The sequence below is a fragment of the Triplophysa dalaica genome, chromosome 20, assembly GCF_015846415.1.
Source record: "Triplophysa dalaica isolate WHDGS20190420 chromosome 20, ASM1584641v1, whole genome shotgun sequence".
NCBI lineage: Eukaryota > Metazoa > Chordata > Actinopteri > Cypriniformes > Nemacheilidae > Triplophysa > Triplophysa dalaica.
In genome coordinates, this window is record NC_079561.1 from 10,316,713 (window position 1) to 10,342,427 (window position 25,715).

Here is a 25,715-nt window from a genome sequence, read left to right on the forward strand (position 1 = left end):
AATGAACTAAATAAGCAGTTGCATGTCTATCCTTGAATCACTTAACTAATCAAGGTTGATGTAGGATATAGAAAGTAATAAGTAATGAGTAACTAAATACTTTTTGGACAGAGTAATTTGGACAGTAATCTAATTACACTATTGAATATGTAATGAGTAACTCGTAATTAATTACTTTTTCAGAGTAACTTACCCAACACTGATTACAACCATAAAAAAATGGTTCCAGAACGTAACATGTATATTTATAATTAACCTAAAACTTGTCTATAACGTCTTAAACAAGAAAATGAAGCAAAAATGAATACATGTGCTTTTTAATGCTTTGCCATTTCCTTTGAACTGGGGTTTCGACATTTTCTTTCCACAACATATGTTTTTTAATTAGTCAGGCTGTACGTTTTTGATTAAATATTCGAGCTGTGAGAATCATTAAATTCTATTATATATGAACTGATGTGAAGCAACAATTGTCGCCTAAAACACTCTAGTCTAGATTCACGTCTGAATCTTTTAGCTGTTATATATTATATTTTTGTTTATCCACCAGCCCCCAAGATGCCCAGCACTGAAAAACGAAATTCAAGCTACCCTGGGGATATTCCAGAAAGTTGGTTATGTGACATACCCGGGTAAATTTAGTTAGCTGATAAACACAAGTTTCGGTTCCAAAAACAGAGGTAACTTTAAGGGTATGTGAGTAACCATAGCAACTTACTCTCTGAGGATAACCTGCTCCGAGTAGTTTTTGGATCTCTAAAGCAAACAAAAAGAATGTAATTTTGAACTTTTTTTAGAAAATAAGACTAGTAATTTTGCTTTCAAGGTAAATATTAGATATTTGTTTCGGAAACTTTGTGAGAATATCACTAAATCTTTTGACATATAAAACTAGATTCATTATCATCCTTTTCACCTAATTGTCTTAAGCATCAACTTAAGCTTAACAAACAGATCAAACATGTAATAATAATGCACAGCCTTTTTATTGCACTCTATCATTTTCATGCCTTCATGGGGAATATTTTATAATATTCATGAAAAACAACACATGATTTTCTTTACTATTTTATATTTCTTTGCCATATATATTAAGGAGTGGTCAACAATACAGAATATACTTGGTTTTATTTAATAGTTTTTGTAGCCTATATGAGGCTAAAAGGAAAGCTGTTCACAGAACAAATGATAAGAAAGGTTATGCTGTTCAGTTAAATATCTTGATGTCAAGATAATGTGTAATAAATGAGGGGCAGATGTGGGTGTTGCTTTGTGAACACACTTGGGTCGAGATTTGTTGTTATAACTCTCTTACTCAACTCAACTCAACTTTATTTATTTAGCGCTTTTTACAATTTTCATTGTTACAAAGCAGCTGTACATGAGACACATTTAATACAAGTATGAATTCTAAAGCAGCCCCCCCGGCCAGGCAGATAGTGCAAAACAATATGCAAACGGTGGTGAGGAACCCAAAACTCCCATCGAGAAAAAAAACCTCAGGGGAACCCAGGCCCAACCAGGGGATTCCAGTTCCCCTCTGGCAAAAGCTGCTGCCTCTGCACAAGCTCAACAGTGCTTGCACAACAAGGCTTAGTAAAAATATAAAAATTAAGGATTAAAGATTATCATTAACAATCTAATAGCATTTGAAATGTTGTAGGAAAAACAAAGTTGTCGCGTCCTTTATCCAGCTCTATCCTCTTAGCACTTGTCAGGTCACCGCTTTCCATTCTCAGCTCTGCCATCAGGTCTGGGCATGAACTGCATCCTGCGGTAACCTTGGAACAAAGAGACAAGACTGGCTGAGAGTAGAGTACTGTTCTGCACTCTTTGATGCAACAAGTGCATCATTTGTTGTTGGATGTGTTCCTGGTTCCGGTTGATCTAGATAATGCAGCCTAAATCCTCTGAGGATTAATATTATGGAGGTGTAGTGTATGCAAGATTAAAAAGATGAGTCTTTAGTCTAGATTTAAACTGACAGAGTGTGTCTGCCTCCCGGACCGTGCAGGGAAGAATATTCCAAAGTTTAGGCGCTAGATAAGAAAACGATCTACCACCTGCACTTGATTTTGAAATTCTAGGTATTACCAACTGACAGGACCCCTTAGAGCGTAATGTACGTGGAGGTCTGTAATACAATAGAAGTTCATTCAAATACTGCGGCGCTAGACCATGTAGGGCTTTATAGGTAATAAGCAAGATCTTAAAGTTAATGCGATGCTTTATAGGTAACCAGTGCAAGGTTGACAGAACCGGGGTTATATGCTCATACTTTTTTGTACGTGTAAGAACTCGAGCTGCCGCGTTTTGAACCAGTTGCAGTTTTTGTAATAGGCCCGCAGGGCAACCACCTAGAAGTGCATTACAGTAATCTAGTCTTGATGTCATGAATGCATGAATTAATTTCTCTGCATCTGAAAGTGACAGTATATGACGTAATTTAGATATATTCTTAAGATGGAAAAATGCAATTTTACAGGTGTTTGCGACATGGCTTTCAAATGAGAGAGTACTGTCGAATACAACGCCAAGATTCTTAGCTGATGACGAGGATTTTATGGAGCATCCGTCAATCGTTAAGCAGTATTCTTGGTTGTTACGCATAGCAGTTTTCGGTCCAGTAAGTAACACTTCTGTTTTGTCCGAGTTTAGTAGTAAAAAATTGTTACTCATCCACATTTTTAAGTCAACTATGCAATCCTTTATTCGATGAAACTGCTGGGTTTCATGAGGCATCGAGGAAATATAAAGTTGAGTATCATCAGCATAACAGTGAAAGCTAATTCCGTGTCGCTTTATTATATCTCCTAGAGGTAGCATGTATAATGCGAAGAGCAGGGGTCCCAAGACTGAGCCCTGTGGTACACCGTACTGGACTTGTGATTTGCGGGACACCTCATTGTTTATTGCTACAAATTGAAAACGGTCGGATAAATAAGACTTAAACCATTTCAATGCTATTCCGTTAATGCCAACGTAATTTTCGAGTCTATGTAGAAGTATGCTGTGGTCAATGGTGTCAAATGCAGCACTGAGGTCTAGCAGCACCAATAACGAAATACAGCCACGGTCAGACGCTAAAAGCAGATCATTTGTAACTCTGATCAAAGCAGTCTCTGTACTGTGACATGCTCGAAATCCAGACTGGAATTCATCATTAATGTCATTCCTTTGGAGGAAGGAGCATAATTGAGTTGAAACTACTTTTTCCAGAACTTTAGATATAAAAGGTAAATTCGATATAGGCCTGTAATTCCCTAGTTCTTTAGGGTCGAGTTTGGGTTTTTTTAAAAGAGGCCTTATAACAGCCACCTTAAATGCATTAGGCACATGTCCTAATGTCAGAGATGAGTTAATAATACTAAGAAGAGGATCTATAATTTCTGGGAGCATTTCTTTCAGTAGTTTTGTAGGTATAGGGTCTAGCACGCATGTTGTTGATTTGGATGATCTAATGATTTTAGAGAGTTCATCGTGATCTACTGTAGAAAATAATTGCAATTTCTCCTTAGGGGTGCTGTAGTTAGTTTGTTCAGCGGATTTCACTACAGGTTGCATTGTTATAATTTTTTCTCTTATATCTTGGATTTTACTCGTGAAGTAGTTCATAAATTCATCACTGTTATGCTGATAATCAGAATCTGACGTCGATGACAACTTATTTTTTGTTAATTTAGCCACGGTGTTAAATAAGAACCTAGGGTTGTGATGGTTTTCCTCTATTAGTGTTGAAAAGTAGGCGGATCTAGACGTTTTTAATGCATTCCTGTAATTTCGAGTACTATCCTTCCATGCTATACGAAATACCTCTAAATTCGTTTTCTTAAAGTTGCGCTCCATTTTACGGGATGCCTTTTTTAGAGTCTGAGTGTGTTCATTATACCACGGTGTTGGGCTGCTATTTTTAATTTTCTTTAAACGCAGAGGAGCAACTATGTCTAATATTTCCGAGAAAGTAGAGTTAAAATTTTCAATAGTAGTGTCAAAATCGTCAACGTTATTACTCATGCTAGATATTTTAGACAATTCAGGCAGATTATCGAGAAACGCATCTTTGGTAGTTAAAGTGATCGTTCTACCATATTTGTAACAAGGAGTTTGATTTGCAGCCGTAGGCCATTGAAGCAAACATAATATCAGATGATGATCCGAAATATCTTCACTCTGCTGAACGATTTTAACATCGTCCACATTTATACCATAAGAAAGTATTAAATCTAAAGTATGATTACGAAGGTGAGTGGGTCCTGACACATGTTGACTAACGCCCATGGAGTTAAGAGTGTCTTTGAAAGCCAGTCCCAAGGCATCTGTATCATTGTCTACATGGATATTAAAGTCACCGACGACAAGGACTCTATCTGCGGCCAGTACTAGTTCTGATAAGAACCCACCAAAATCTTTAATAAAATCTGTGTGGTGCCCTGGAGGCCTATATACAATAGCTAGAATAAATTTTAAAAATGTTTTGTCCTTAGTATTAGGTGTCGATACGTGAAGTACCATGACTTCAAAAGAATTGTATTTAAAATTAGACTTCTGAGAGGTAATAAAAGAATTCTTGTAAAGTGCAGCGACACCTCCCCCTCTACCTTTTAGACGAGGCTCGTGTTTATAGTAATAATCATGGGGAACGGATTCATTTAGAGTAATAAAATCATCTGGCTTTAGCCATGTTTCTGTCAAACAAAGCATGTCTATTTTATGATCGGTTATCAAATCGTTAACAAAAAGTGCTTTATTTGAGAGAGATCTAATATTAAGCAATCCGAGTCGTAACAGCTGATTATCTGTATTTTGTTCATGTTTGATTTGTTTAACGTTTATTAAATTACTTTCAAGAGGTTTACGCAATATCTTATGTTTGCTAATCCGGGGGACAGACACAGTCTCTATTTTATGTTGTTTGTAAAAAGGGATTATTACATGTTGTATATTTTGTGTATTCTGTAACGCGAGACGGCAAGCAGACAGTTGGTTAAGCCATTCTTACAAATAATAAAAACTAAACTAATAATAAAACATTAATAAAACATAAGTTAATATTCCACAACATAAATAATTATGAACAAATAATATAAAAAACTATTTTTAAACTATGATGCTTTTTTGTAATAAGAAATCTTGTTCTGCAACTTATTTTTTATTAAAGAAAAGTCTATAGTTTAAATTACAACGAAGGCAAACAGGCATTCAACATAAGTCAAGAAAGGCTCAACACGTTGAAACTAAACATAACATGAAAAGTAATAAAAGCACTAAAATAGATAAAAAAAATAACCAGTTCCACAAAGTGGAGAATAACCAAAGTTTAATAAACAAATATTTAGTAAGAGGGGCAGCATCATTTGATAATAACTAACATGAAAACATCAAATACAAAAATTCATAGAGCTTTGAGAAATCTTCAAAAACTTCAAATGTGGTCGTCCAACTACAATGCAATTTGTCTTACGCTGACGTGCCCCGTCAGGAGACTAAATTCTCTTAATATAATTGGCCAATGCACACGTCAATCAAATCGCCCGTCTCTGTTCTTCCGGCTGTGTGTCTGCGCTCAGCAGCATCAACAGCAGTTAGTAACCAACAGCATCCCTATAAGACAGAAGCCAAATCCAGAAATCAGCGCAGGTAACGAGGCTCTCCTTCTTTAAAATCTTACACTTGGGACTGAAACGCACCAGTCATTAAAGCAATAAATCAACAAATGTCCAGCCTACTAATATCTATTCAGCCTTAGCCAATGAAGTTATTGCTGTTCGTTAGCCTGTTAGCATCTGTTGAAGGATCTGTCTGTGTTTCACAACCCTGTGACCAGCACTACGATCACAGGGAAATCCAAGCGAACAGGCGCGTTGAAACTTCGTTAAGATGCAGTCTAGGTAACGATAGATTACTAATTCACCAACGCATGCATCCAGAGGTTTTAATGAGTTTATCGCAAGTGTTTTATAATCGATGTAATTATTCTGGATATATAGTGCGAGTGAACTGTTCTGTGCAATTCAGCGATGACTTTTTGAGGGCTCTTCAGCTGTCATTTCCTTACAATTCACGTCCCATTTTCTTATTAAAAGCAAGCATCGGCGTTTTATGCATTTAAAATCCTCTCGCTTGTCGTACTCTAACAAGAGAAGAGTTTATTTCCATGACGAGATAACTAAAATAAAAAAAATATGTTTTTTATTGTGCATTCCAATAAAAGTCAAACAAACTGCGCTTGGTTTGTTTTGATTTAAGCCATAATAACGCAAAATATACAGCTAACTAACACAATAAAAAGCCCTGGGGCTTTAAACACAAGCATGTTACCAATATGAACTTGCTGGGTACATGCAGTGACGCCCCCTATGTGTGTTGAGCTGTGCTTTATCTCTGCGTATTCTGTCATAAAAGTAAGAAAATTATTGACTGTCATAGTTACAACCATCAAGAGTTTGTTTGAGATCTTCTTGTTTTGCAAATGTGTCAGAATTTAAGGGTTTTTATATTAAACGGTGTGTGTGTTCACCCAGTGTTTGACTTATTTGCATTGTCTTGTTGACTCGGGTTGGTCATGGCGTTAAAGTTCACCAACATCTTATGCCTTTATCTTATTATCATACAGATAATTTGATTGTTATTACTGTATTTTGATATATAAAGTAAAGGGCTACAATAAGTCAATTACAACATGGACTGGTGGTGATCGGTTATTGTGTAATTTCTTCTCCTTTGGTGTCATGTGTAGCTTGAGGCATGTCTGTTGAATGCTGTATCAGGGGACGTACCAGAAGGGTGACACTTATTTGTGTGAATGTTGACTTGTTTGGTAAATTGGTAAAGTGTTTCTCATGATTTAAGACTCCTACTGTAAATCATCCAGAATGTTTTTACTGAATGATCATCCAGAATGTTTTAGACACCTATCACCTTGACTTGATGATTCATTCTACTAACTTTAAATCGCACCTCTCCCAAACAGACGACATTCCAAAGGTGTTTGAACAAAACACTAAGTTTGTAAAAGAGAAGTATGTGATTCATTATGTAGAATCTGGTGGGTGTTTGTGTTTACCTTCTCACTGTTTTATGCAAACATGCCCTTAAACACAGCAACTCCTCCTTCTATCCTGCGTGAGATTTGCAAGAAACATATCTTCTGGGAATAGATCCTTGGTCTTTCTATGGCTGGTTGTCATGTGATGGGCATTTTGAATTCTTTAAATACTTGATACAACAATAAAGCTGCAATTTTAGACTCTACATTGCCAGCTTGGACGCCTTTTCTTATTGTTTCAGGAGGGTGGAGACGTTTTTACATTTCAACTGATTGAAGACTTTTTCCCTAGTAGGTGAAAGTGCATTTGAGAAAATGTATCAGAATGAGTCGATCAGGTAAACATGAACTCTCTATGATTTCAGGGGGCCCTGCCTGTTTCTTCAACCCCTTGCTTATTTTGGCATTAACCGTCGGTACTGTATGTTTAAAAGGAGATCCCGCATTCTAACATCTCCTTTTTGCTTTGAAACCAAACCGCCTGCGGTTCTTAAACGTTTAACGTTAAATGTTGATATGACCATGACGGGGACATTTCCTCCATGGTGCAGTTAGGCAGTTTTTATTCGTTGAGCTTCTGATGAGTTGTCCTTGTGGCTTGACACATGACATTTGCCCTTTAAACCCATTAGAAACCTAACGCTGAGGAATACAATGCTCAACACCAAGTGTCACATGGTTCTGGGTCATCAGAAACCCATTAGGTCTTATCAAAAGTGTTTTAAAAAGCTGTGAATTTTGTGCTGAACACACAATGAGTTGATTCATCCAAACACGTGTGTTGTTAGGACAGCTACATTTTATTGCTTTCCCATTGAAATCCTGACACTAAAATGTTAGGTTGCTTGTGGTTTGGCTGGTTGGGCTTCAAAGTGCGGTTGCTAGGTGGTTGCTTATCGGTCAAAAAAACGTCATAAGCATCAAATATTTTCATCCCAAGATATGACTTGGTGCCTCTGTCGGAGCTTGATCGTCTGATACATTGCATAATCTGTAAAGATATGTTAGTTAACCCAAAAAATTAAAAATATTGTATTATTTACATCATTTATGACCTTATTTCCTCTGCAAAACACAAAAGATATTTTGAAGAATGTTGATAACCAAGCAAGACTGGACCCTGTTGACTTAAATGGTTTCAAAACTACTGAGACAAATATCTTCTTTTTTGATCTGAAGAGAAATTCATAGATGATTTGAACAAAATGACACCATTGGTTTAACTTTTGGGTGAACTATATCTCCAATATTTATGTTTGTTCACAGTGCCAGCTGTGTGTATACATTTTCCTTGTCACAATTTCAAGGTAATTCTAACAAAAACATTTATTTGAGAGATTTTCTTTATATAAAATTGCAGATTAGTTTGTTGCAATTTTCTTAAGAAAATGCCTGAAAAGGTTAATAATTGAACAGTAATATCAAGTTATGCAACATACCTGCAGGTTGGGAACTTGCTTTGCATATCTGCTTTATTTACATTTACATTTAGGCATTTGGCAGACGCTTTTATCCAAAGCGACTTACATTGGTTTATCCTATACATTTTACATAGGTATTTGCAATCCTCTGGGATTGAACCCACAACCAACGCAATGCTCTTACCACTGAACTACAGGAAAGCTGTTTTTTGAAAGATATTTACTGTTCTCTGACCAAATAGCCCCATTTGCCCTTTGTGTCTCCCAATAAATTTTTATTGCAATTTTGTTGGATAAGTTGTGTTTGTATTGCTTAAATCGCTTTCTTAAAAATCTTCCGTGATCTGCCATACTGAACATCAGGCGTTTTTCATTACCGGAGTAATGTAATGTACGGTGCTGTACTGTATTGTCCCAGGACTCTAATATGTTTCTTTGGTAGGTTATTCTTTGGATGTTTTTTGTGTGTGGTAGACCTTGAAGAACAAAATGGTAGTAACTCACTAAAGAGATAACATTTCAGAAAGCTTTCTAATAAGACTTTAATTATGCTAAAAGCATTCCCTAAGGTCTTCTCTTGAACCAGGTTAGTCCATTCTGTGGACCATGTACTGCACGTCACGGTACGTAAGTCTGTCTGTCAGGTTACCCTCGCTGGACACAAACTGAGTCCAAAGTTCATTCTTGTATCAGATCTGTGACAGCCAATGGGTGGAGACCCACAATGGCTCCACCCATGGGAGCAGCCTGCCAGTTTCAGTGAAACATGACAAATGAATGAGTGCATGAATGAAGTAAGGTGCGAACAGGTGACTCCTGGGACTTTTTTCCATGTATGGCAGGTATCTGAGGGACTGTGTATAGGCCTATTGGATGTTCTGGTAAAGATCTTGTGTTTTTCACTCCACAGGTATCAATGTGTTAAGAAGGTGATAGATTTACTGGAAATCGGAGATTAGAAAAGCAGAGGAGACCATGTTCTAGAGAACCCGTGCCGACAGCCCATTCGCTACAATGAACAACGAGGACGAGTTCTATGATGCCGTCACAGGTGAGGGGATGACAACTTTTAACATGCCGCAGGAAAGTCATCAAGACTCTGGAATAGCTATAGTGATTTTTTTTATTTTTGGGCAGCTCTGGATTACATTTTTGCATGGGTCTTTGATTGGCCAACAGTTAACAATTGCTGGCTGACTTTGGACCCTTCAGTGGTGTTTGTGGAGATGTTTGTCTCTTCGGTCACTTAAGTGGATGTCAAGAAAACACTCAGAAGTCGGGCAGCATTAAAGAGCTGTGTTTTATGGACGATAGCATTCGGTCTCCATTGTGAGTGTTTTGGACACTGTTGACTTTGGCCCTGACTGTGTGTTTGTTATAGCAGAGCGGCCGTGAGACGGGATGCTGGCCCGGTGTTGGCTTACCTCTTTTGATGGCTCCAATTATGTAGTGTTCATACGGTCTGATGGCTCCTGTCATGGCTGAGATGAAATGACACCAAAACAAACAATAAATAATAAATAAACAAGTTGAAAAGGACTTTGGCAGGTCATCGTACCAGGCACCTGAGTTGCTCATATTAGTTGGTACAATACATTACAATTAAATGTATAATAGAGCTTGCTGTCAGTTGATACAGTTATTGATCATAATATTTAGGCATGCACTGATAGGTAAATTTTGGCTGATAACTGTTAATTCTTTAACTTTGGAAGGCGATATAATATCTTAATATCAATTTCAAATTTTCTGAAAGTTGACAACTGCTTTTATTATAAAACATTGACTACAGAAAACAAGGTAACATTTAGTTTGTTGTGTGTGTCAGGCTTGGATTCGGATGAGTCTTGTGAGGGCACATCAGAAGGCAGTTTTAAAGATGCTGTAGTGTTTGACGGCGCACAGAAGAACAATGGCGTGGTTCCTCAGGAGAATGGAATCAAGAAACGCAGGTATGGCCAGATTCCAGAGCTCTGATCCATGTCCTCCTTTTTCTTTTTGTCTCTCTGTGTACATTTTCTTTGTTTACCAATGAATTTTAACTCATGCATAATCTTTACATACGTATTACTGAAGGTTTACTTTGGGCTTGAATCATGTGTTTGTGCTTTTTAAAAGAAAATGTCCTTCTTTTGCCCATCAGGTCGCGTCTTCCTGCCCCCATGTTCTCCAGAAATGATTTTAGCATATGGAGCATCCTCAAGAAATGTATTGGACTGGTAAGGACGAGTTTTTTTGACGAAACAATGTTGAATGTGTTAAAGTGATACTTTACCCCAAAATGAAAAATCTGTCATCATTTACTCGCCTTCCAGTTGTTCCAAATCTGTATACATTTCTTTGTTCTGGTGAACACTGAGAAAGATATTTAGAATAATGCTTATAACCAGACAGATTTTGCCCCCCATTGACTCCCATAGTAGGAAAAAATACAATGGAAGTTAAAAGTGCCACTGAACTGTTTGCTGTCTTACATTTTTCAAAATGTCTTCTTTTATGTTCAACAGAACAAAAAAATAAAAAGTAGTTTTTCCTACTATGGTAGTCAATGGGGGGCAAAATCTGTCTGTTTATAAGCATTCTTCCAAATATCTTTCTCTGTTGTTCATCAAAAAAAAAAAATGTATACAGATTTGGAACAACTTGAAGGTGAGTAAATGATGACTGAATTTTCATTTTTGGGTGAAGTATCCCATTAACCTCTGCCTAAAGTTGTTGTGCCAATGGTCCTGCTCAGGTTGTTTTTGTGGTGATGTGCTCTAGGAACTTTCCAAGATCACCATGCCCATCGTCTTCAATGAGCCTCTGAGCTTTCTACAGAGAATCTCTGAGTATATGGAGCACACATACCTCATCCAAAAAGCCTGCGAGCAGTCCGACTCTATAGAGCGGATGCAGGTATCTCCATATGCATCACCATTCCTTTTCATTTGTATGCGCAATTGTTTGAACCCCTAATCAAACATGTTTTTCTCCTAAGGCGGTAGCTGCCTTCGCTGTGTCTGCAGTCGCCTCTCAGTGGGACAGAACTGGCAAACCTTTTAACCCCCTTTTAGGAGAGACCTACGAACTTACAAGGTACAGACAACGGCATACTGTTTACCAAAAACTACCCTGATAAGATTTGAGGATGTTAAATTTGGCTTAGAACAAGATTGCTAGTTGACTGTTCCCTTTCTTTTATGAAACTTCACTTCCCCTCAACGTTTCCTTCCTGTGTTTTTGGCTCTTTCATGCAGAGATGATCAGGGTTTCAGACTGATCTCAGAACAGGTGAGTCACCATCCGCCCATCAGCGCGTTTCACGCGGAGAGTCTGACGGGTGACTTTGTGTTTCATGGCTCCATCTACCCAAAACTCAAGTTCTGGGGCAAGAGCGTGGAGGCCGAACCTAAAGGAACCATCACACTGGAGTTATTCAAGTGAGTTGGATTGCATGTGTGGATTTTGATAATGACATTTTTTTTGTTCTTTGTACAATTTTAAGCCGCAATCATGACCTTGAATTAGGGCTGGGCCGATAAATGACATCATATCGAATCGCGATAGAATTATCTTCATAACGATGACAAGCGATCGACATTTTGAGTCGATATGGATTCATCTTCCAGTCTAACAGACAGCAGAAATAAACGCAACAACAGTCAGTCATCTTGCAGCTTTTAGCATGCGTGTCAAAGTCCATTTCATACTGCACTTGGCAAAGATACCTCGACAAGAGGAGGAAAACATGACTGGAAGCGGAAACGAAAGTGAAACTAACTTGAGTTGTCATCACGCGGTTTGTCAAGCGTCTTATTTTCCTTTGCACTCGCCGGTTAAACAAAACAAACTTGAGGCACAATTGCAAGCGAGTTAATTCGAAACTCACGCACAAACGATTTTATATCCAATGTTAACATATCTGCTAACATGAGCTGGTGCATATGAAACACACCAGCGATGCCCTGTACAGATTTGAGATGTAATGAAGTGAGTTCATTTGCACATTAAAAGATTGAACCTTGTTTGTAAGATGCTTGCATGACTAAAGAAATGTACTACAGTTTATGTGAGAGATATTTTGAAAGAATCCCACTACTCCTGCAAGACATTATTGCAGCGTTATTTATGTGTGCGGGTGCTGAGCCAATAGCGGTCGAACGTACGCAGTAACGGAGCCCTTTCATTGGTTGAATGTATTGAATGAACACTCCCTTTACTTATCAAATCAAAATAAGACTGAATGAACTGGTGCATGTTGTTTATGGCCTAATATCCTCTTTGTTCCAACAGTACATGTCTAACTAGTTAATATCAATGACTTGGTTTAATTTAATTTGAACTGGTTTAAATTGTTAATAAACTGCATTTAAAATAATTATTTTACATATTTTATTATAGATTAAAATACATTTTTATAAATGAAATATATATTGAAATAAATATTGTTATCGATCAATATAGAAAAAACTATCAAGTTTACATTTTGCCTTATCGGCCAGCCCTACCTTGAATCTAACCCTGCTGAACTTGATAGGTTTTCACTTGTCAATCTAGAAGAACCAGCTCACCTGCTGTTTTTAAAAAAGGTTTATTAATTGTGTGGGTGAGATTTTCCTTGATTAGTCAGTAGTGTCCACGTCTGATATCAGAGCGACATGTTGTGGGTAACTGCCTGCTCACATGTTTGTGTGTCTTCACAGGCACAAAGAGGCATATACATGGACCAATCCTTTCTGCTGTGTGCACAATATCATTCTTGGTAAACTTTGGATCGAGCAGTACGGCACTGTAGAAATTGTCAATCACAGGTAGACTGACCTCGATCAGTTAAAAATGTCACATGTTTATACTGTTTTTATTTTTTTATTGATGCTTATTGTTTGTCTGCTCTCTGATGGGTTAGTACTGGAGAGAAATGTGTTCTGAACTTTAAACCCTGTGGGCTGTTTGGGAAAGAGCTGCACAGAGTTGAAGGTTACATTCAGGACAAGAGGTGAGTTCATGACATCTTGACCTCATGGTACCTCATTTTTCTGATGTTCAGTCATGTTCTCTAACATGACACTGTTTCTGTATAGATACATAATTCATATTCTCAGCTAGTTGATGATAATGCGCTTTAACATCATTCAAAATTCTAGAAAGAAAATATGTGTTTATACTAAAGTATTGCTACTTTTAGTATCAAAATGTGAATTACATGACCTCCACTTCCTGTTAAAAGGGTATATACTGTTGCAGCCGAATAAAACAGATTTGTCTGTTCACTGTATACTGCTATATGTAAATAAGTGGGCGTGGCCAGTTGTTATGTAAGACTGAGAGAGATGCTTGATGTGGCACTGAATGTGATGAAACGGAGAAATATAAAGAGAGGACTGTAATGTAATTGTAATATATAGTTACAAAAACGACACATGGGTGGTAAATATCATTACTGTAAAATAAAATTATAGTCATACTTGGTTTTTGGTCATAGCACCCCCCTTGAAAATCTTGATTATATATTATTTCAGTCATTTATTCAAGTCGTTTATAAAATTGTTTTGTTTTCTGATAAAAGTGTGTTTGACTAGAATATGTTGTATAATTTTTGGGAGTGTTAAATATTTGCCTACTAACATGCTAGCGGATGCCTTACAGCTACATGCTACACATTCCTGAACAGTACCATGTCTTGTGCCCTCCTGATTATTTTATATTTCTTTAAAATGTAAATATCTGATTTTGTTGTAATGAATGATAAAATCTTCTTGCTGTGTGCTTGTCATCTATGTGCAGTAAGAAGAAGCGCTGTGTGATCTATGGAAAATGGACAGAGTGTATGTGGAGTGTTGACCCACAGGTGTACGACGCCCACCGTAAACTCGATAAGAAAGGAACGACAGACACTAAAAAACAGAAACCGGTGAGAAAGAAAACAGCATGCACTTTAAGGAATGAGTGACCCGAAAAGGAAAATGATGTCGTCATTAACTCACGATCGAGTTATTGCAAATCTGTTTAAATACTTTATGCTGCTGAACACAGAAATATATTTGAAAGAATGTTTTTCCAAAAAATGAAAAATTACTGTATAAATAACCTTGTTTTGCTAAACACTTAAGAAGATATTTTGAGGAATTTAGAAAAGCAAATAGTTCTGAGCCACCATTTTCTACCAATGTAATGTTTACTAGTAGTCAATAAGTCTTCCACACATATTTCTTTGTGTTCAGCAGACTTTTGAACAACCTGAGGGAGAGTAAATGATGACAAGATTTTCATTTTTGGGTGAACTATACCTTTAACAAATAGTTGACCAGTGATGCTTTAACCCTTTCAAATGCTAAGATTTATTCACTTACATGTTTTTAGCTAATCCTGATCGCTTCTTTGAGTTTAGAGCAAGGAGTTAAAAATAAGTTGGTGTAATTGAAGCAGGAAGTAAATTCATATTGTGTGGTAAATTTACACAAGAGCCACCATCCTACCCTGACTATATTCATAAAAGTGTGTTTTGTACACTATATGGTTAACAGAATGTGCACAACCCTGTCTGGTGGAGTTGGTTTTCTGGAAATTTCTGTGGTACTAATTGGTAAAGCTTTTCAGGACCTCACTTTGTGCACAGGGGCAGAAAAACATCGCCTCAGTTTGCTGCAACAAAGCTTGAAGCACTTCATTACGTCATTGTACGTATGTGAAGCAAGTGTGGTCTTTACTTCAGTAACCAAACCCATCCATTAGAGGGGATGTTCACATCCTTTGGCTATGGAGTGTATGTCTTTCTTGCTTTAGAGAATAATGGTGTGCTCAAGTGGTCTGGATTGTTTGTATTGGCGTGTGTAGCTTAGATATGTGCTAATGTGTGTACACTGTACAGTGTGTAGGAGTCGAGAGGACATGACCAGAGCAGCACACGTGGGTGTGTTCTCATTCTTCAGACCTTTTTTCTGTGAATGTGTGTCATTTTATAAGAGTCATTCATTCAGTTTGTATATTTTTAGTTGATCACACTTTATGTGAATGTGAGAGGATTTTCATGTCTGTGGTTTATCTCACTATAGTGAGCGGCTGGACTGTATATAATGCCAGGTTGTTTGTCTCGGTGTTGATAAAGGAGGAGACAGAAGGATCTGTCAACGAGGATGCTGATGAGATGCCTGATGTGCAAGAGACTGTGGCTGTGATTCCTGGTAGCACGTTACTGTGGAGAATATCACCTCGACCGCCTCATTCAGCAGAGGTATACACACACACACACATCAACTCTTGACATAAATGTATCATTCATATTCTGATTTCTGATAATGTCCCTTCATTCCCTTTTAGATGTATAACTTCACAAATTTTGCTGTGACACTCAATGAGATGGAACCTGGCATGGAGGGATTGCTGGCACCAACAGATTGCCGCCTACGGCCTGACATCAAAGCCATGGAGAATGGCAACATGGGTAATGATTATTTTTTCCAACTCTAAAGCTGCCTAACATTGCCCTCTGCTGTTTTATACACACACAGAAGACATCAGTTTGCCCAAACATCATTCATCCAGGCCTGTAGGTGTCAGTCTACCCCAGTGTTTCTAAACCAGGGGGCGTCAACAAACTTCCCTTTGGTCCCTTAAAGGCATAGTCCACCCAAAAATGAAAATTCAGTCATGAATTTCTCATCCTCAAGGGATCAAAAACTGTGTTAATGTATTTGTTCTGTTGAACGCAAAGAAAGATATTTGGAAAAATGTTGGCAACTGAGATTTCTGGGGCAACATTGATTACCGTACTAGAAAAAATATTGCATATATTTATATATATTTGCATATCTGATATTTATAGAATTTTGGAAAACAAAACAGTTCTGGGGCACCTTTGAATACCATTAGCTCACTACCCCAGAAATCTCAGTTGCTAACATTCTGAAATAAGCTAAAACAACTAAAATAGTTTAATATTGGGATGAATAGCATGAAAAAAAATCTTCCTGAGAACACCATTAAGCAACAGTTGATTTCATACAACTTTTATGTGTTTCTGTAGATGAAGCCAGCACTGCAAAGGAGAGACTGGAGGAGAAACAGAGAGCATCTCGTAAAGAACGGGACAAAGATGGTGGCGAGTGGCCCACTAGGTAAATAACGTAACACACATAAACTGAATCAAAAGTTGTCCTGCTTTAACCTCTCTTACTTCTCTTATTGTCCGAAGGTGGTTTCAATCCGGCACAAACCTATACACAGGATCACAGGACTGGCTTTACACCGGGGGATATTTTGATAGGAAATACACAGACTGTAATGATATCTACTGATGACAAGCTTAGGCGACCACCTTCCTTTCTCTCCTAAACTACAGCATCCTTCTCTACCTAAACAGCATATTAAAGGGATAGTTCACCCTAAGCGCTCATCTCATTTTGCTCAGCACCTGCTCACCAAAATTCATACTGTTCTCGGTTGCACCAGAGGATCATGGGTTTTTTCCATAATCAGTTCATTTATGTCTTTGCTCTTTTAATTGGTTGGGTTGTTCGTTTTCTGGGAAGGAAAGAGAGAGAGGTGATTAGATGACACACAATTGTAATGACACAACGTTTGACTTCTAGAAGAATATTTATTCATGAACCCTGTAGGTTTATCAGAAGAGGAAAGTAGCATAAGAGGGCGAGAGAATGTAGGAGTCGTTTCTGAATGTAAAAAGTCTCAGCTACTTTTTCCATAGCAGTGTTAAGCAGTGCTACAGATAACTAAACTTCTTTGGCCATAACACTAATATAAATCAACTTAATCCAGATTTGTTGAGCTTTGCTAGCACTGAGCTAAGAACAACTTCTGCCCAGCTGTAGAGAGTAAGAGAGAGCGTGAAGGTGATCCAGGTGATCTATGCGTAAGATATGGCGATTTGTGTAAAAAGTTATAGATTTTGTTTTAATTGGTACAGTGTTTGGCTTTTCAAATGTCAGACCTCAAAATTGAACGAAAAGTACCTTCATCATTAATAAATTATCGTAAAGCATTTTAAAAATAGCTTGCTCGCTTTCATTGCTTCCTTCCACTGTGTGCTTATGCACCCATTGCCCAAATAGAGACTTTTCTGAGCTGTTTGTATTGCCATTTATCGGTTGTTTAATAATTAACAAATGATCACAAAACACAGTTTATTGACAAAATGCACCTTTTCTTGTTTCGCACCGTATGATGTATTTGTCGTTGTTGTTGCTCAAACACTGTCCAGGTTGTTATATGTAGAGTCGCATTTGCACCTATTTTCACATTCCTAAATCACAGTGTACTTGTGTACAAATGTTTAAGAACATAAAATCTATGCAGTTTATTACACAGCTGAAATCCCTCATACGTGTTTGAATAGTTCAGGCTTCATAAACATGAAATGTAAAGAATGGCAGCTGTAAAGTACAGTTACTGTAAAGTATGCAATTCTGTAAGTAGTTCGGTTTGCCTATCTATGTTCGGCTCCTTATCTGCTGTCTTTGCTTTGAAAGATCTTTTACAATCTAATAACATTCCTTTTCAGACTACAAATTTTTTATTATTTCATTCAGATGTGTAATGTGTAGATGAAACAAACTCTGATGAGCAGGGTTTGATGTATAGTGACTCTCCAGCAGTTGTTGTCACACAGATGTGTTTTCTTTTCCACAGTGCCTGACTTTAGAAACATCTCCGTCACTTACTCTCAAATTGTCGTGACTAGTCCCTGCTTAATGTTAAGGGTATTTTTAAAACTTAAGTATGTTAGACATTTTATTTTATTTTTCAAACTTTTTCCCTTGTCTGAGTGAGTATCAAAATAATGTAAAAAAAACTAATCACCATTTGTTTCCTACAGTCAACATTTACACTACTTGGTTTGTGTCCTTTTTGTATCATGTTTTATGTGTATTTGATAATTTTCGTTTTATGTGTATCCGCTATAAAACTAATGTTCTACAATTAAAATATAGATTTTATTTTTACGCAGTCTTTTGTCTCTCATTTCGCTTTTTGTCGTATCTTTATTGTCTGTATGTTCCATAGATATATTCGTATATTCATGTAGAGCAAGCAGCTCCTTGTTTTGTGTAATGATTTATTTTTGTAGTATTTAAATGTTTTAAACCGTGTCGAATGGTAATTTTACTAAAAAATCACGTTAGAATTGATGGGATTAAATTTTGAAGAGAAATTATACTAATTATACTATAATTTTTGTCTGAATATTTAAAACCTTTTGAAATAAATGTTTTTTGCATTTATTAAGATCTCTGTGTTTTATTACTTTAAAAAAAGAGCATGTGGGCAATTCCACCGTTACGGATGTGACAAAAACGCTCATCGAATGTATTTGTTACCAATATATTAAACCATTTGTTTATATTTTACTGAACCCTTGTTGATAGAGTTTAAACATCAGAAAAATATCAGTCTATGGGAATGTTTTCTATTTTAAACTGGGAAATAAACTAAATGCCTTATGGGTGTGACAAAAAAGGACACTTTGTAGGATTTCTGTTAATTATACTGCAAAAAGCTGAAGTAATTATACCCAACAAATGTTGAAGGGATGTCTCTTCACAGAACAAAAAAAAAAGTTTGTTTATTTTAATTCCTATGTACCCATTTATGAGGAATATTCTTATCATCATGGATGTCACAATCCTGAAAATGGCATAACTGACTTTGAAAAATCATGAAATAAAAAATAAAACAAATGCTTTAAAAACTAAAAAGAGATGATATTTTAACAACCAAATGTTAATATCTGTGCTGCTGATACTAAAAACCTTTGGTAAAAACTTTGTTGACATTCCCAGAGCAACGCTTGGTTTCTTTATTAAATAACAATGAGCAATACATATAATGTAACCGGGGATACACAAAGTAAAGTAAATAAAAATTGAAATTTTGCATGGGGGGAATAAGTTTAAAGTTATATAAATACATTAAGGGCTGTGCTTGCTTTTCAATCGGTCTCGCAGTATTGTGATGTCATACATTGCTCTTACTACGCAACGACTTGACACAACAGATGCTGCTAGCCAAGAACGACATATAATTCGACCAATAAAATACTGCTCTGAAAATGACCAATAGGAACATGGTTGGGCGGATACCGGAAGTTATTTGCCGCTTTTCACTAGAGTGTTTGCGTCTGTGTCCAGTTCACGTCCATCGAGTCTTATATTTGCTGCAAAATTCTACGCAAGAGTAAACTTTACCACCGGTATGATTCACCTTTATAACAATATTTGATACATACGGGACATGTATAATTGAAATATACACGTGCACATAAATACACAGTCATCTTTGAGCTGGAGCTGTTTAACGGCAGCTAATGCTAATAGACTGTTTTTAAAGCTAAGTAACGTTAGTGTAAATATATGTTCGCATATTCAGCCCGGTGTGTGACATTGTGAAAGCTTTGATGATATGATACAGTCGGATAATATGTGTTAGTTATTTTGTACAAATATGAACCAGTTCGATCTATAGCTAGCTGAAGTGCTAACAAAATTTTGCTGTGTAACTGCTGCGCGTTCACGTTGTTCAAAATGACGGAGCAGCATCTCAATCTTTATTGACTCTTGGTTTGCATATTTCTATTCTATGTAACTTCTCATCATTTCGATATTTTATGTCTATTATATTTATATTCTCCGTCTATTTCTGTTTCTTTTTATTTCTATACCTAGTTTATTTCTGTTCTATCAATATAATATATGTACTTTTACTATGTTTCTGTTGTGTCTTGTGTATTTATTTAGTTTTTTTTGTCTTTTAATCTATATACGTTCACAGAATGCTCTGTTACTTTATATTTGTTAAAATATTTTATTTTACTCTTTATACATTCATGGTATTATACAATTTTATACAAAAGTAGCAAATAGATTTTTCTGTACGTGCAAGCACACTTGGCAATAAGGTTCTGTATGATTCTGTCTGTCCAGGAGTGAAGATGTCATCTGGAGCTCTGTTTCCCAGTCTGGTGTCCGGCTCCCGCAGCTCATCCAGTAAATATCTGGTTGAGTTTCGGGCCGGTAAAATGACGCTGAAGGGCAGCACTGTGACCCCAGATAAGCGCAAGGGCACCGTCTACATCCAGCAGACAGATGACTCGCTCATCCACTTCTGCTGGAAAGACAGAACCTCCGGAAACGTGGAGGATGTGAGTGGAGATGACATTCTGAATACTCCAGATCCGCTTGGTCTGATCAACTTTTGGTTTGCACCATTAGACTTACGATCCTGCTGTTTTTTTTTCAGGATCTGATCATATTTCCAGACGACTGCGAGTTTAAGAAAGTGAGCCAGTGCACTACTGGACGTGTTTTTGTGTTGAAGTTCAAGGCTGGATCTAAAAGGCTCTTCTTTTGGATGCAGGTGAGTTATGTGTGTTGTGGAGTAGGGCTGCAACAAACGATTATTTGACCGATTAATCGACTAATCTGCTATTATTTCAATGACTAATCGGTACGTTTTTAATGATTATTCAGCTTTTGCAACTAGTTAAAACATTGAGTTAAATATAAGTAACGTAATGAATAAAATCAATTCAGCTTTTGAAATTTGTTTTAATGAACTTGAACCAACTGGTTACTCTCTTTAAGTTTGCTGATTCTGTCCGACTCGAATCACACAAATACTCTCTACAAACTTTTTTTTTTTAAATGTAAACAAATCTCTTGACAGAAGCATTAAGCAGCATTTCTATGACAACAGTTCAGTTTAACTCTTTCCCAGTCAGCCTTTCTTTAAAAAAAGTTGCTTTTTTTAACATTTTCACCAAACTTTAATGGGTCACAGTACATTTTCTGTAAAGAATATATGGACAAACAATATGTCCAATGAAAGGACAGAGTCTTTGCTTTTAAACCGTATTCTTCAATCTGGATTTGTTCTTTTTTTATCACTTCTTAGATGTGGGTAGGTTTCTTCAAAAATGCATCACTTTGATTGAAAGATAATTTTGAGATAATAAAAAAAACGATAAGAAATATACATTCTAGGTTCAGGGATTCTGTACTTTTTCCCAAAGGTGTGTAACAGCGCCACCTGCTGTACAACAGTATAAACAATGATTGACGTAATAACTCGTTTGGCGGGGAACCCTTTTTTTTTTAAATGATGAGATAAATCATCAATGTCGGTGAAAGAGTTAATGAAAAAGAGAAAATATTTAAAAAATAAAGGCAAGATATAAGACTCCTATCACTAAACGTCCCTCTCTTATAATCATTTTCCTCTCATGTATTACCTAATGGTGTTATAATAATCAAAACAGGCTTGACATTTAAACTCGATCAAAGCTTTTTACTTTGCAAAACAAATAATAACATAACTGTAATTATATGATTATTGTTGTTATTGTCATTGCTATTATTATTGCATTCTCTCATAAAAAGATTTACCGCTAAGTTAGTTAGTAAGCTCTTGATGGAGAACAGTAACCACTCTCCTGCTCCAGGATGTTTCCTTTCGAAATGCTGGAACATGCAGGTTGTGCTGCCGTGAAAGGCAAGTTCCGTCTTGCATGCATTGCACACAACCGCATTTTTTTGTTTTCAATTTGGTAAATCTTTCCCACACTTTACTTGTTCGCATTCGTTTGTATTCTGCCATAATTCTCGCTGCGTGTCCTTCTACTGCGATAGCATTCGGGAAGGCTGCATTACACTACAGTGCCGTAGCGGTCAAATTGTGATATTGCAGGCCCTTAAATTAAGTCACGTAATCAAACGACTACTCGACAACAAGAATATTTGTCAACAATTTTTTATTGTCGACGTTGTCGACAATGTCGACTAATCGTTTCAGCCCTATTGTGGAGCTTTAGTCATCGCTGTCATTCAACATTCGGAATTGCTTCAGAATGTAAGATTTGAATTACATTGCTGTCTCCCTCACTTTGAAGGAGCCCAAAACAGACAAAGATGAGGAATACTGTCGTAAGGCTAACGAGTACCTGAATAACCCACCTATTCCAGGTGCTCTGGGTAGTGGAGGGGGTAGCAGTCATGAGCTGTCTGCGCTTGGCGGTGAGTTATTTAAGAAAAATATTCATCAAATTAGCCAGCACACTTTATTATCCTATTACTCACAATATTCATTTTTAATAGAAGGTGGCCTGCAAAATCTCTTGGGCAATATGAGCCACAACCAACTTATGCAGCTTATTGGACCAACAGGACTGGGTGGACTCGGTGAGTTATTTTTGAGATCCAGTGCTCATGATTTGCGAAAAGAAAAAATATAGAATGACTGTGCAACAAATATATCAGCATTCTCACTATTTTATATCTTCATATTTATGTGTTTTCCCTGAATTATAGAACTCAAATAAATGTTGTTTGAATTTTTTATGTCGACTTAAAGTCCCATTGAATTTTTTTTACAATACCTATTTTTTTGGTGAAATATTGTGTCATTCTCTTTTTTTAAATGCGTGTGCCCTCATAATCTTCAATTAAAATCTGAAAATGCACTTCTGTCCTGTAATGACTATTCATCTTAGATGACTAAGTATGTTTGATGGCTTGGGCGGAGCATCCGTTAACTCCTCCCCTTCAGCTGTCAGTCTGCTGCCAGTTCCATTTCTAAATGCATATGCTGTTTTATACATCAAATCAAATCACTAGAAAGCCACGCCCACTTTTTTCTCATTCAAAATTCCATTTCACTCTGAAATGCGTCAAAATAACGGAAGTAATAACGATTGCAACTCCTGGTTCACGGGGAAAAAGACATAAAAATGATTATTTATGGATGTAGTCAATTTGTTAAAACTGACAGTTCAAAATAAAATTTTTTTTACAATGTCTGATGTGTTGTGGCTTTACATCAGACAAGTTCGAGACAACTATATTGACCAGCTCAAAACATCAAGAGCACCTTAAAAATATGAAATGTAAAAAAAACGCTGTTGTGTGTTGTAGGGGGGCTTGGTGCTCTGGCCGGTCCAGGTCTGGCTAGCCTGTTAGGCAGCGGAGGTCCTGCTACCAGCAGCTCCACCTCTAGGTTTGTTTTGTCTATCAATGACCATGTGATGTCACTATAATGACATGCTGTAAAGATTTCATGTGAACCTTTTTTAAAAAAACCTCCTCAGCTCTCGTAGCCAATCAGCAGCCGCCACTCCCTCTTCTGGATCTGCTGCTCGGATTAGCTCCACTCAAGCACCCACCACACCGGTAACCCCTGCTGCTACCTCCACCGGCTCTCCTACGGTGACCCCCACCACCCCTGCGGCCCAGACTCCCTCCATCCCTGCAGCTGCCTCTTCAAGCACACAGCCCATCCAGCTGAGTGACCTCCAGAGCATTCTAGCCACCATGAATGTGCCGGCCATTGGTGCCGAGGGTCAAGGAGGTGAGGGATAGGGATGGGTACCGAAACCCAGTATATAATAGTAGTAATACCGTTAAAATCTTAATCCCTAGACAGAGATATCACACCATCAATGATTTTAAAAGACTTCTTCATGCTAATGCTAACTTATGTCCTCCTTCTGTTACGTTCAATCTTAGGTTATATCTTGTATCTCTGTCCTTCTCTTTGTAGTGGACCTGGCGAGCGTGTTGACTCCTGATGTCATGGCTCCTATTCTGGCCAATTCTGAAGTCCAGCAGAGACTGTTGCCGTACCTCCCCTCAGGAGAGTCACTGCCACAGAGTGCAGAAGAGATCCAGAACACGCTGACCTCTCCACAGTTTCAACAGGTAAAATATACACACGCGATGCTTTTCGAACACAGCAATCCTGACACAAATCCTTCATAAACTCCTGAGAAACTCTTACATGTGTTGTGGTCTCTGACAAATTTCCTGTTTGTGTGTGCAGTCAATGAGTATGTTCAGCAGTGCACTGGCCTCTGGGCAGCTCGGTCCTCTCATGAATCAGTTTGGGCTGCCGTCTGAAGCGGTGGACGCTGCTAATAAAGGAGGTAAACTTGAAATCTTTTCATGGACTTTCAGCCAGGTCTTAAAGGAACAGTTCATCCAAAAATAAAAGTTCTGTCATCATTTACTCACCCTCAAGTTGTTCCAAAACTATGAATGTAATGATTCATTCAGCTCCCGATGCAATTCACGATACGGTTTATTTCAAAGTTTCACTGTTTGTTTTTACAAAATTAAATTGACATTTGTGCCCTTTTATTATTTTTCAAATGCTGCGCATTTCTTGGTAAAATTAATTTGATGTCAAATTACAAAACTAAACTGCAATAAAAAGTCAAAAAAAAAAAAACGACTAAAACAAAAGTTTCCTTAGTTCGTATACATTAAGACTTTCCTATATGCTTGTCTTGGATTTTTAACAATTAAGAAATTTTTGCATGTCCACGTTTTGTTCCCTGCTGTTCAAAACACGTATTGCGAACATCCCATCCGGCTTGAATCGTCACATATTATAATCGATTGTCAACTGTTTCATGGTGAATCGTTACATCCCGATCCCAAACTGAATAAATGTCTTTGTTCTGATGATCACAGAGAAATTTGGAAGAATGCTTGATACCAAACAGTTCTTGGCAACCTTCCACTACTATAGTAGGAAAAAAGGTGCCCCGAACTGGCTTTCCCACATTCTTCAAAATATCTTTTGTGTTCATCAGAACAAAGAAATGTATCAATATTTGTAATAACGTGAGGGTGAGTAAATGAAGAGAGAATTTTCATTTTTGAACTCTTCCTTTAAGTTCAACCTTTTACAATTACACTGTGAAAAGTGTATATTTTGATTTGTTTTTAGCAGAACAAATATTTAGTTTTTAGTGAATTAAAATCATTCAGCAGCTTGTTAAAACCATTTTGTGTTATTTAAATAACTTTAATAAATCTCGCAGCCCTAATATTTATAAAAGAATAAACAATTGCAGATTGAAAATAGCACATCACACCAGAATATCAGCAGCCCCACAAACTTCAAGAAATTCTGATCTTAGATGTTTATCATGTCTTTTCCTTCTGATGTGTAGATGTGGAGGCGTTTGCCAAGGCAATGGAGGGCAGTGATACGAAAACAGATGATAATGGGGATTCAAAAGACAAAAAGGATGATGATGAGGACATGAGTTTAGATTAAAATCACCTTCCAGAAGACCTTCGCTACGATATTAATCGTCACTAACATTGTAGTATGAAATGTTTGCCTGTAATCAGATACAATTAGTGTTTTGTATGTCTAAAATCACAATATTAAATAACTGATAATGACATTTCTGTCTGTGTGATGAAAATTTAATCAAAGTTCTGTAAAGGTTTCAGGGAATTTTTTATTGC

At 37.1% G+C, this 25,715-nt stretch overlaps 2 protein-coding genes across 5 annotated transcripts; both read left to right on the forward strand.

The window, feature by feature from the left end:
* The first annotated feature begins 5,557 nt into the window (after positions 1–5,557).
* On the forward strand, positions 5,558–18,407 carry LOC130408804 (oxysterol-binding protein-related protein 2-like). Of its 3 annotated transcripts, XM_056732241.1 has the most exons (15): positions 5,871–5,888; positions 9,377–9,517; positions 10,295–10,418; positions 10,610–10,685; positions 11,230–11,364; positions 11,447–11,544; positions 11,706–11,739; positions 11,830–11,888; positions 13,152–13,259; positions 13,355–13,444; positions 14,233–14,359; positions 15,554–15,679; positions 15,766–15,889; positions 16,472–16,562; positions 16,640–18,407. In XM_056732241.1, the coding sequence occupies exons 2-15, from the start codon at positions 9,481–9,483 to the stop codon at positions 16,740–16,742; spliced, it is 1,332 nt and encodes a 443-aa protein (XP_056588219.1). In that variant the 5' UTR covers positions 5,871–5,888; positions 9,377–9,480; the 3' UTR covers positions 16,743–18,407. The 3 variants fall into 3 exon arrangements, with proteins under 3 accessions (XP_056588216.1, XP_056588219.1, XP_056588218.1); XM_056732238.1 differs by lacking the exon at positions 5,871–5,888 and adding an exon at positions 5,558–5,637 and having other exon boundaries at positions 11,706–11,888; XM_056732240.1 differs by lacking the exon at positions 5,871–5,888 and adding an exon at positions 9,264–9,299 and having other exon boundaries at positions 11,706–11,888.
* Positions 18,408–19,556: 1,149 nt separating this feature from the next.
* On the forward strand, positions 19,557–25,651 carry LOC130408818 (proteasomal ubiquitin receptor ADRM1). 2 transcript variants are annotated; one of them, XM_056732257.1, is made up of 10 exons: positions 19,557–19,654; positions 20,385–20,602; positions 20,701–20,817; positions 22,349–22,472; positions 22,554–22,637; positions 23,370–23,451; positions 23,543–23,802; positions 23,995–24,152; positions 24,274–24,376; positions 25,412–25,651. In XM_056732257.1, exons 2-10 carry the CDS (start codon positions 20,393–20,395, stop codon positions 25,516–25,518), a joined length of 1,245 nt encoding a protein of 414 aa, XP_056588235.1. In that variant the 5' UTR covers positions 19,557–19,654; positions 20,385–20,392; the 3' UTR covers positions 25,519–25,651. The 2 variants fall into 2 exon arrangements, with proteins under 2 accessions (XP_056588235.1, XP_056588236.1); XM_056732258.1 differs by having other exon boundaries at positions 22,557–22,637.
* The last annotated feature ends 64 nt before the right edge of the window (positions 25,652–25,715 follow it).